The sequence below is a fragment of the Polypterus senegalus genome, chromosome 7 (assembly GCF_016835505.1).
Source record: "Polypterus senegalus isolate Bchr_013 chromosome 7, ASM1683550v1, whole genome shotgun sequence".
Lineage (NCBI taxonomy): Eukaryota > Metazoa > Chordata > Cladistia > Polypteriformes > Polypteridae > Polypterus > Polypterus senegalus.
The window spans coordinates 142,940,218-142,953,110 of NC_053160.1; the positions used below are offsets into that span (position 1 = coordinate 142,940,218).

The 12,893-nt window shown below is 34.7% G+C and overlaps 1 protein-coding gene across 2 annotated transcripts in view; it reads right to left on the minus strand.

Moving 5' to 3' along the window:
- The window catches only part of kiaa0825 (KIAA0825 ortholog), a 409,330-nt gene that overhangs the window by 233,277 nt on the left and 163,160 nt on the right, over positions 1-12,893 (minus strand). For both annotated transcript variants that reach the window (XM_039759351.1, XM_039759352.1), the window contains exons 10-12: positions 4,110-4,300; positions 2,443-2,625; positions 1,165-1,284 (exon numbers count right to left, since the gene is read on the minus strand). In XM_039759351.1, coding sequence (XP_039615285.1) covers positions 1,165-1,284; positions 2,443-2,625; positions 4,110-4,300 — 494 coding nt within the window. The remainder of the gene's footprint in view (positions 1-1,164; positions 1,285-2,442; positions 2,626-4,109; positions 4,301-12,893) is intronic.

Below are 12,893 nucleotides of genomic sequence, written 5' to 3' on the forward strand. Positions count from 1 at the left end.
CTTTAGTTATTTGATTGTTTAGGTTTTACTCTATTATTGATTTCAAAAAGAAGTGAATGAATAATGAGCAGAAAGATGTTAAACTACATATGTACCCTACAGGGGGTTTAGCCATTTTGTGTAATTTTCAAACCTGAGACATACATATTAATCAATTGAGTCCTTTTAACTACGAAATAAAAGATAAACATAACAGCAAACAATAAAACTTAAATTAATTGCTTTGGGACAGGTTTGCCTTATCCTTGTTAGCAAAAAACATTTAATCTCTTAGATTACTGATTGCAGAAAGTAAGCAAAATAAAATGACAAATAAAAAGTTAAGTACACTTAAATATTTTAATAGGATAGAGTAAAATCCATCTTCCATGTGGGACCCAGAGTAGAAAGTCTGAAAATCCTTCTTCACTATAAAGATGAAATGAAGTGTGCACTTCAATCATGACTACTCAGACATTTCCACACAATTGTGCCTATGAACAAGTTGGAAAATGTATGCATTATATAACATTGAGGTGTGTTTGGGGACTTGAATTAAAAGTGGGAGCATTTTAAATTTTTTCCATCAAAGAGTCAGTTACCACAGTTTTGTTCATTTAATATTTTTATAATATTCATATTCAAAAACAACAGCAATAATGAAATGCAATCAAATGTAATAGTAGACTAAACCAAATGCATGCCTTTTAACAGCATTTTACAATGTCAGGTACATAAAAATGGAACACAAATTGGAAAAACTTACAGGAAAAGTTGATTTATTCAGGGCTAATTAGAACCAATGTATCTCATGTCAAGTGAAAGAAAATTCAATTTTTGCATAAAACTGAACACGACTGGTGAAATCTGAACACAGTCAAAACTCCCATTATAAAGGCTATCAACTTATTACTCACTTAAATATTGTTGGTTGCAATAGCTTACTAAAGATGAAGGTAGGACATGATTCATCTCAATTTTATCCTTTATAGTGAAAAAAGCTGAAATTTCAGTAAGTATATTCTTGAGAAACTTACTGTACAGTAGATCAAGAACTAGAAAGTACTGTAGAAACTTTCACATAAAACTGAAAGTACTGTATGGTAATAAAAACTGCTATACCTAATTAATGCAATTTATACTACATTAAACAACATTGTCTGAAATAAAAGGTTTAACACTCACCTAAGAGATTCATGAGAGAATAAGGTAGGCTTAATAAAAGAAAGCCACTGTAAAAGATGGCAGCTGGGAATCTGTAAGGTTGATAAAATAGAGCCCTCACTTGAAATATTTTGTACTGCTCTAGAAGAAAGAAGATTCCAAATGAGATTTGCAATTAATCAGTGTGTAAACGGAAATTAAGTTTTTTTTAGTCATATAGTTAGTCATAGAATCAGTCATACAATCATACAATGAGGTAAATTGCACCTTGCTATTATTAAATGAACTACAATATATTCCTTTCTATCAGTACTCAAAAATAAAGCTAAAAGTTTTTACTTCATAGGGAAAAAAATACAAAATATACACCGATCAGCCACAGCATTAAAACCACTGTCAGGTAAAGTGAGTAACATTGATTGTCTTGTTACAATGAGACATGTCAAGGGCTGACATATATTAGAAACAAAGGAACAGTTAGTTCTTGAAGGCCATATGTTGGAAGCTGGAAAAATGGGTAATCGTAATGATCTGAGCGACTTTGACAAGGGACAAATTGTGATGGCTATATGACTGGGTCAGAGCTTCTCCAAAATGGCAGGTCTATGGGAGCTGTTCACAGTATGCAGTGGTTGGTACCAACCAAAAGGTAAAATAAGTTTACAGAGATGAACATTTATTTTTGAAAAAAGTAAGATAAATCCTAAGAATGATTAAATCAAGTTTCATTTCTTCTTGAGCCTGTAGATGCAAGAGCAAGCTTCATCTACCTGCATTCCAGTATTAGAATAACCAGGTCTCAAAAACTGAGAAATATCTGTGTATCTGACCCATGGCAATTGCTTTTGTGTGAACTTAATACTGTATATCTTACTTTTATTCAACTTATTTTTTATGAGCTTAAATGCACATTTAGTTTCAAACTTAACTTCTGTCATCGCATTTAGTTGTAACACTATAAGTCTCTGTCTCTTTTCCTTTCTCATCTATAATTAAAATATTAAATAAAAAAGGAAATATTTCTTCCTACATGCAGTATGTTAGGTTACAATATTGTAAATGGTAAAATATAAGTGATTCATTTTGGCTAAAGAATCAGTTATTGTTAGATCTTGATATTACTATGAATAATATCATACTGTAACATTTTACAATATGCATGTTTCTTTCTTATTCCAGGCTACTATTTTGAACGTATCCAACTGAATATGACATTAACTACTTAAATATTTTTACTTTCATGCACTCTAAAGACAGCATACAGATTTAACATTTCTAACTCAATCTATTGAAACTCACTCATGCAGTTCCTGCAGAGGTGATGTGACAATAGCCAGCACAGCAAGAAGCTGATTACAATGATTATGAATGGAAACAATCCATGAGAACTGGTCCTCAGTTGATTGAAGAAGTGCTTCTGTACTATTGCATATTGACCAAAGGTGGTTTTCTGTGCAGAGCAATATGGCAGTAATGTCACTTCTGTAGAAATAAAATATTAAAAAGTGCATACAAAATAAGAATATAGTCAGAAGGCATTACGCTTGCCTCACTAATTTAATCCTAACAAAAATATATATTGTTTATATTAGAAACACAGCTCTATTTGAATAATTCACAAAAAAATTTGTTTAAGGTAATCAATTCTTATTTAATAAAACATATTTAACACTTGAAACTAAACTATAATAAAAGACACTATAGCTAATTTATTACATAAATTTACACACAAATAAATCAAAAATGCTGTATACCACATGTTTTCACTGTTGTAAAAGCCTCTAGGTATGTGACATTCAAAGGTTACCAAATGAAAAGATCTAAAATGTAAGCTGGCTGCAAAAATGAGTAAACAGGAACAAATATGTTGAATTTTGAGTATCTGAAAGCTTGTTTTTTTTTGACATAATGCATGATTCGCTCCTGCTGAGTATCTGGGGATAGCTTACCCACTTGCCAATCTCTAAGCTCACAAAACTGTTCTGGTCACTTCCTATTATGCAGTATATTTGAGGTTTTTTGGCCACATGTGTTATCTGTTTCATTTTCACAATTGTTCCATGCACTGATTTTTTAAAATCACTTCCAAATTCAACAAATAGATAATAAAAAGAGATAGCTACAGTAAATACACAAACCTAGCATTATCTAGTCAAGTAACTGTAGCAAAATGCTTGATGTAGGAATTGGCCAAATGGCTATGACATGCCACTGTTTCTCTCACAACTCTATTCATTTTACTGGCTAACCAAATATTTTGCTGCTTACCCTAATGTGATGAATCTTTGTGTTTACACATTTATATAATTTAAAATCATACTGTATTTGTACTTTTATTGGCCATTTTCAAAGGTGTTTATTATTCTTAACATTCTGCTGGTGACTTCATCATGCCAGCATTTTGAAATCATTGTTGTTCACACTTGCTGCCACTTGATATCCATATGCTGTTTATGGTTGCTATGTCTGTTGCAGGTCACATGATGCAGAGATCATGTGATGTGCCTTGCTTCTGTCAATAAAGGATGGAGGTTCCCATCAGCACACATCCAAGTATGGATTGAAGACACATGAATTACTAGTGTTAGTCAAGGATAAGAAATAAAACACTGTTTAGGAATTTTCTACATGTTTCACATTTCTGATTTATTTCTGATTTTAGTTTTGTGATTTGGTTTTGGCAAAGGGCATTGATAATTCTGTTGGATCTAACACATTCAGTTCTGCCATACTCTTTTCTTTTGTTTTTCTTTATTATGCAGTTAAAAATGACCATGAACACATACTATTATCACTTTTCCTCTGTCTTTTGTCCCGAGTGGCATTTAGGAACAGAAGGATGACATTAAGACATGTCACGCTCACATAACACCACATTATGTGTTTTCTTAATACAAATATCAATATTTTGCAGTAAATATGTAACAAAAAGCTGAACACATTATGAAGTTAGACATTGACGTTACCTGACTTGCAAAGTCCTTCTATAGGTGGGGCAGGCAACAGAATATCTCTGAACTAGAATTTCCAATGTCTCGCTCAGGACCTGGGCCAAGATTTCCTGGGCAAGGCTGGAAGGCAATGTAGTCCAAAGATCATGCCGTAGGCCCATGAGGAAGTAATGCCACATTAAAATAGAGAATGAACATTTTTCCCCCTGGAAATACAACATGGGTTTACTTATAACATTTATTATTTCTGAAAAGAAGCTGTTGTTACTCAAAGTTAATTAGTTCCAGAGAACCGAAAACAGATATATCACATTTGTCTGTGACCACAGAGAGATTATTGACAATATGTAAAACATCTTCAATGACAGAAAGAAAAATGTTTTATTTATGTTAGAAAAACAATAAATGAGCCACTGAGCCAAACCATAGCCATCTAACAGTTGGGTTCACAGGTAAAGGTTAGAAAAACCTGGAAAATTTTTTATTAAATTATTGGAAATGTAATAAAAATTGCAATTATTAATAAAACAGAATGTAATTCATCTACATTTCAAAACATTTTGAAAAAAAATCAGAATTGTTTAACTAATGGTTCAATAGTAAAAAAGCTAAATACAAGAAAAAAACTAAACATATGTTGCCCAGATATCTTATTAATTAAACATGAATAATGACAGATGATTCTAGTGAGATAAATGTGCACAGTGCTTGATTTTGTCAACACATTCTATTTTTAAAAGTCTACTACTGTCTGTCATAGAACAACAGTAATTTCTTATGAATTACAACAATCGTAGAGTATACTGTAGAATTACCACATGAAAAATACTTTTACTTTATGTAAGTTTTGTTCTATAGCTGCCGTGAAATTTTAAAAATACAAACCTCTAAGAGATTTCGTTTCTGCACTCTTTGGCTGCTGAATGCCCCCTGTGGCTCTCTGAACAGGGTAAAACCACAGACTTTTCATGTGATCAGACCAAACATCCGGACTCAGATGACCACATAGGATAAGAAAGGAATTGCCTTTTACAGTTTAACTGACACGAAATATGAAAAAAACAAAACTAAAACACATCTGTTTAAAAGAATTAAAAGCAGAATCTTGGTTGGGTCTGATGTATGGGAAAGTCTATTCTCCCACTCTAAACTTATGGTAAACTTATGGTAATACTTAAAAAATACATTTGATGAAAAAAGTTCACAAATAGGTTGCAATGAAGAATTGATGTCTTTTCACACTTGCTGGCAATGTCAGCTTCTACAATGCTTTGGTTATAATATTTTCAAAGCTAATGTACCAGCGACAATTATTAATATGAATTATTACATACAATAAAATACGCTCCAGGGTTGGTTTCTACCTTGCACCAGATGTTACAGACATAGGCTTTGACGCCCTGTACACCTGAATTTGATTAAGTGAATGTTATGTGATAAAATACTGAGAAAATACTGTACTTCACCCACCAGTTATTTAATTCTTTAAAATAACTAGGAGGGAGTAAAGGAGCAGGGTGAGGAGTATGCACTGATACAGCGCATTGCCGCATCCACCACACAACAAACCAATTCAGGATCCAGATTAGAACCCGAGTGCAGCCATGCAATGGGTGACACCTCAGCACCACACTAGTTCAGATGGAATGAAACAGTGTGAAGTTTTTTTTTTTATGGTGGCTGAAGTGCCAATTCTGCCATCAACCCCCAGGTTCTTCCCTGCAGGTTGGAGGGCCTACATGTAGAGAAGGATGCAGATCAATGTCAAACCCAGGACAGAGCAATTGCAGATTAAGGGCCTTGCTCAATGACCCAACAGAGCAGAGTCCCTTTTGGCATTTTATGGAATTCGAACCGTCCGATTGCAGATCCCTAGCCTCAGAGCGACCACTCCGCCCAAATTTATTTAGTTAAAATAACTGAATAAGAAAAAACTAACTTCTCATATTCATTGCAAGAATTATGCTCAACACAAACAAATAATTTTTAAAGTAAAATATGAAGTGAAACAAACAAGTCTGAATATGAGAAAATACAAACAAATTATACAAATGGCTTAATTTTGCAGTCAATACATGTTATACAAAGTGCATAAACTCTATTGATTATTTCTGTCCATGCATTTTTAAAATCTGTTTAATCTGAGATGCAGGAAGAATGAACTTCCACTGGGGAGAAGGCGAGAACTAACCTTGTCTGGGTTATTCATAAATACAGCAACTGCTGTTCAGAGGAAAGAAGACAACTCACCTGCCACAGATTTGCCCATTTGCTGCAATGTCACACACTAAGCACAGCAGAGCACCTGAACATGTACAGTATTCTCACAGAGTGTACTTTACAAGCCTTACAGCAGGCATGATCCTGACAATGACTGCAGTGACACTACAGCAAATATGGAAGTGCCGGCAGCATACTGTGAGCAATGAAATAAACCAAATAAATAAAGCACCAGCAAATATTGCCAGTAGAGAAACTTCACAGTTATGTCCATTATTTTTCTAAAAGACAATACAAACTGGTCTGTTTTTAACAAACTTGGGGTATTAAAAATATATCATTAGAAAATTTCCCATGACGAACAAAAAACAATATTCAGGAAACATTTCTATGTTAGAATTGTTACTGGTAGTGGTTGAATATTCTTCACAGACTAGCCCGAGCTAGAAATCATAATCACAATAATTAGATGTCGACTGGCTAAGTAGCTATGCCTCAAGCTTTCCATCAGGTGCAGAATTTCACAGATTATCATTAGAATCACTTTGCTCAGGCCTGACTTTTTAATTACTGTGTGAATTAGCTGCAGAAGTGAGAGCACAGTATGGTAGCTAAAGTGCAAAACATTATTATATATTAGGAAATATGGACTTGGTGTATTGTTTAAAATTTTATTACAAATCATTTTTCTGCATTTTGATATTAACTCATTCATTTGCAACATTTATTGAAGTTTTAAGATGTGTATAGTACATTTATTTTATATTAAATGCATCATATAAACACACAGGTTATGACAGTGGCATCTTTAACTCTAGTTATTTCTTTGCAACCCTGTGAGCTTTAAGGCATTTAAATTTATTTTTTCACTAAACTCTTGCTGCGTCGCTTTATAAATATAGAAAATATCATCACATAATTATTCCTCGATAGAAAAAAATTCTGAAATACATGAAATGTGCCAAGAACAGTACACTACTATTTTACTGAAATTACATTTTAAACATATTTGTTAAACATATTTGTTGGTGAAACATCACTTTTAAAGGAATCCCTAAGTAACTCTGGCATTACTTAATGTTTGAGCATGGTACATGTTTCTTTAAGTCTACTGAATTCATGTATGTAATAATGATTTAAATGCTGGCTATAAACAGAACCCCTGCTGGAGATAAATGCAGTTTATAAAGCCTGTCAACAGGACTGAAATACAGCAGCAGTACAGCAGTGTCAGACTTGAACATTAATCCTATCAGCACATTGTTGTTATTCTGACAAATATCTGATAACATTTTCTCAAATTATGTAAACATCCATTCTGAAAAAATAGCAACTATTACAACACAGATTAAAGCATCTTTCACCACCGTGTCTTAATTGTAATCTTCAATTTCTCTTTGCAAATGGTTTGCCCTTGTTTTACAAAGGGCAAAATAAGATTACATTAAACAGATTCTGACATGTGGATGATTATTAATTTGTACAGCAACAGAGTAATAAGGTATTTTTCATATTAAAGACTAATTGACTAGAATATTCTCTGATACAGGCAATACTCTCCCATAGCAGAAAAACACTGTCAAAAATGAATAGCTTAAAGTCTTCTAATAGTTTACTGCAGTAGCTCATATATTAATGCTATCTTAAAATATTTACAGTCCAGTGAATAAAGTTATACTGCATATCAAAAGGTCAATAAGTGATATGTTGTCATAGTTGTCATCAGTCATTTCAATAGTTTATTTACAAAAGTACTCAGCAAGCTAAATAACATCAAATATTTTCAGATATTAGTAAAACACATCAGTGGAACAATGAAAGAAAAATAGACAGAAAACTGACTTCTTTAGGGGTGTAATAGGCTGAACAAACTGAAAATTAATTCAGCAAAACTTGATTAGGGTCCATAGGTACATTGATGGATTGTTTTTAAGCAATACTTGTGGATTAAAGACGGTGGATGTGGGGGATCAAGTACCTCAGTGTTGTTAACTATAAACCCCTTAAAGTCTAAAAAATTAGTTATTAGATTATTCATATATACTGTACAATTGCCTTATTCAATAGAATGGAATAGGAGGCAATAACCTATCAAGCTTCAATAGGAGAAAGACAGGAACAAATCTGAATGAGATACTTACCGGTCAGAAGGCTCATTGACACCCACACACTAAACCAAGATAGAACTACCAGTTGGATTACCAAAAGTTTTTGGATTGGATTGTAAAAAGAAACAGGCATCCTATAAGGAAACCTTTGTGGTCTATCTTCTGTTAATTTCTCACACCATAACAGTTGCGTTTGCTGTACAAATGAAGTGCATCTTTGAGGATTTCAATCTTAAGCACCTACTAATATTTCAGATTATACACATTGTCACCAGCCTTGCCATGTCATGTTCAGTAGCATATTTATTTTTTGAAATCAAAACCTTGCATCAGTCAGGATGTATTTCACCCACTGATAAAAAACTTTTAAAGAATGATCATTCCCCTGTTCTTAGGCAGAAAGTCATTCCCACGTCATCTTAAAACTGCACTCAGATTAGAATGGTTTTCATGCTTAAATTATTAAAATATATTATAATATATCCAAAATTCTGCTGATCATATACTGATATATACCAAGCATAGACACCACATCACCTTTCAACTTGTTCACTGAATTAGATTATCTTCAATATTGAATTTGCAATGCTGCTAGCTAAAACACCCCAGATTTACTGAAATTGTTGCCTGCTTTGTACTAAATGGCCAGACACCCGAGATCATCTAAGGTCATCCTTTCACTACTCGAAAGACATGGCATGGGCCATGGTTGTCCGCCACAATATCCACAATATATATATGCGGCTGCGTCTTCCCTGCAGCCTCAGCCAGATTCCCGCAGGGCACCATGGGAGATGGAATTTGCTTCATAACCCTGCTGGGTACCGTGGGTGCCACTGTGTGATGCTGAGGGAGACGGGGGGATTTTTATTTCCCATATAGCCCGGAAGTAATCCCAAGTCACGGGGTCGGAAGAACAGAAGTACTTCTGGGCTGAAGAAAAATGTAATTCTTCATCTGATCCGGAAGTGCTAACAAGTCACGTGAACAGAAGAGGAGAAGCACTTCCGGGTCAAGGACTATATAAAGGGTTAAGTGAAGACCCAGCGGAGAGCCGGAGTTGGAAGGGAGTGTGACAGAGCTGCTGGGAGGAGAGGAGGAAATTTATTGTATTATTGATTTGTTTATTGTGGTGGTTATGGTGCTTTGTGGCACAACCCATATTTAAGAAAATAATTAAAATATTTCTTCGTGCTTTTACCTGGTGTCTTGGACGTATGTCTGTGGGGTTTGAGGAGCAACAGCGCCCTCTAGTGTCACAATATTTATATATATACGTTTACATTCTCTATCTTTTTTTATTTCAGGTGTGTGATTAACTTTTGTGTGTATGTCGATTATATAATTTATAATTGGAGAGTCACCAAAACCGGAGTCAAATTCCTTGTATGCGTGCATACTTGGTGAATAAATGTGATTCTGATTCTGAACTTTAGCCAGACAGTGTAACTAGCATATAAGTGTAGATAGGCAGCATGTTAACTGCATCTGATTTTAATTGTATATTCAGCCTCTTTAACAGAAATAAAATAATTTGAAAAACGTTACAGTTACAGAATATTAAATCTGTATTGAGCCTTTTAATCAGCATGTATAGTAGTGTGTGTGTGAGAGGGAATGTGTAAATAAGTGACTACTTGACTCATAGGGAGATTACAGAAAATATATGTGTATATAAAAGTTAGTAAACTCTTGTTTTTATAGGGATGGATCTGCTGCCACTGAGTAGGCAGCAAGTCATCAAGACAGAGTGAAAACAAAGGCTTATTTGAGGATCCCTTATAATGTTATTTTCTTTAAAATTACTCTTTCTTTTGGGATGATGTTTTCTTGAGGATATACATTGAGAATTAACAAGTAGATTTTTTCTATTATTTTTTGACTGACATGGAGATGTACAAAGAACATAAATATGTATATATTAAAGTATGATTATATATTAGTATACTTCAGTTACCCCTATGTAAATATTTAATGTGTTTCACTGGAATTAAATTACTGTGGAATAAATTGAAAATGACAAGTACAATATTCATCAGCCGTAGACTACTGCAGATGATTCCTTCAAACTGGAATTTGGCAAATTGGTATTTAGTAGGCCAAAGAATGATATGATTTCTGTTCTCTCTAACCTAATACTGCTATAATGTAATCGTACTATTATATTAATAACCATTATACCTTGTAATTTGCTGATGCTGTAGACTTTAAATGTGCCACCCCATGCTATTCACTGACCCTATCTGCCAACCCCACTAAAAATCTTCTGGAAACAGCCCCATGGATCACTAGCTTTTAAAACACACTACGTAGTGAAGGTAAAAGATTTAGTCATCTATGTTCATCTTGTAAGTGTAATGGGCAAAATTACAACTGTCCCTCCATCCATTCATTCTTTTTGTAACTGGCTACTCAAGTTTACAGTGAAAGACAGCCGGGGCCTCATGTATAATGCCATGTGTAGAATTCACACTTAAACATAGTATACAGAAAAAAGCAGAAATGTGTGTACACAGAAAAAATTAAGATGCATAAAACTATGAATTGGCCAAGTTCCACGTACTGTCCTTTATAAATCACAATGAACATCAAATTTAATGCATATGCACTCGCCTACATCCCCACCCGACTCCTCCCAGGATTTTGCATACTAATCAATATAAATATCACCTTCCAATCGGTGTTTTATTAAAAAACAATGGGAAAATCATGTGGAAAAAATAAGAATTTCAGAGAATACAAAGTGGAGGCAAGGAATAATGTACCATTTGTTGGCTTAAGCAGTGGTTTAAGCAAGAAAAGGAATTTATAGAGTGATACAGCATGGCGGAGACACTGAAAAGTTTAAGAAAGTCACACAAATAAAAAAGAAGGGGTCAGATATCAAAGTCGACATGAAAAGGTGAGTCGCGGCCCACAGCAATCTGTTTATTCTGTTTCAGACAATATTACAAATGCCAAGCACCGTGCCAATGACGTGACTCCATGTGGTGATAGTGCTGCTTTGCCCAGAACATCTTCAAATGCTGGCTGCGCACACGTCTGCCTCGGAAAACGCTTGGCAACCACCTGGCTACATGCTGACGGACGCTGTTCTGGAGTCATAAAATGAAATTGTGGATGCTGTAAGAGATGTGGCCAATGAAATAAGGAATATAAGGGATGCACTATGTGATATTGAACACAATTTAAATGAACTGGTTAAAAAAATGCTGCATCTGATTACCTGTTTTTATACTTTGCTAATTACATTCAAACAAAGTTGTAACGCTGTCCAATTTGGTTGATCATTTGGTGGGTCAGGGTCATCTTCATCATACTACATCTCTTTAGGTACGAGCAAGCCACAATTGTGTGGCACATCATGCAGGACGCTACATGACTGCACAATGCGACACATTTTCTGTGGACATCAGAGCAGCACATTAATAGAGTGGAAATGCATTCTATTTTCATAAGCAAATTCATTCTCTGAAGACACCTTTATTGTGTAGCATCGGTGCAGAGCAAAACAACGGATTGATTCTCTTCTCTTTGCATGGCTATTTGGGGTGAGTCACTACCTTTAAAAGAACCAGTTGCCTTTTGCTTCACTAGTTGGAAAAAGCACCTGCAACCGTACGGAGCTACCATTTTTATAGGTTCTCCAGCTATATATGATGTAATGCCAGCTCGTTCTTTTGGTGATTCATTCCTGGCTGATGTAACTTCTCCAGCACCGTTGTAATAGAAATGTGCATGCAGTTGACTGCTCCGATTACATTTGGAAAACGGGATGTTGCTGCGATTTTGCACTTTGATGTTTCACGGGTTCAACCACAGTGCAAGGAAATTTTATATATCTGGATCAAAAGTGGATAATACCATCCCATACAGCTGGAATGGTGCGACTCAATGATGACTGAGAAATACCCAATCGGTCAGCAAGTTCACATTGAAAAACTCCTGTGGTTAAAAAAGTGGACAGAACTAACAAAGGAGGAGGTAGAGCACAATTCCTCAAAGTCTGCCTTTGTAAACCTGCCGCCAGTTCAGCACACAGCTCCAAGAGGATGGCTCTTGGAAAATGAAATCGACTTAGAAGCTAGTCATAATCATCATCTATAAATACACACTCTCTTCTAATTCTTCTTTGTGATGCCTTCTAACACCAAAGCAGCTATGGTAGTTGGAATAGTTTGGCCATTCCATGCACCATTATATTGTTGCAGAATGATTATAATCAAATGAATTCAATTTGTAAACAATATGAAATTAATTTTGGTGTATTTGATAAATCTCATGTCATTGATGTGAATATGAAAAAGAAAGGTAAATGACACAGAAACAGTAGCACTGCTTTGACATTGAGTGCAGAACTGACCAGAAGCATGCATATGCAAGTTAGGGGGCTACTGTGAAAATGTGTGTGGCTTTAATGTCAAGTTTAGAATTTATCATCTCAAAGTGTGCGAGAAAACAGGCATATGCA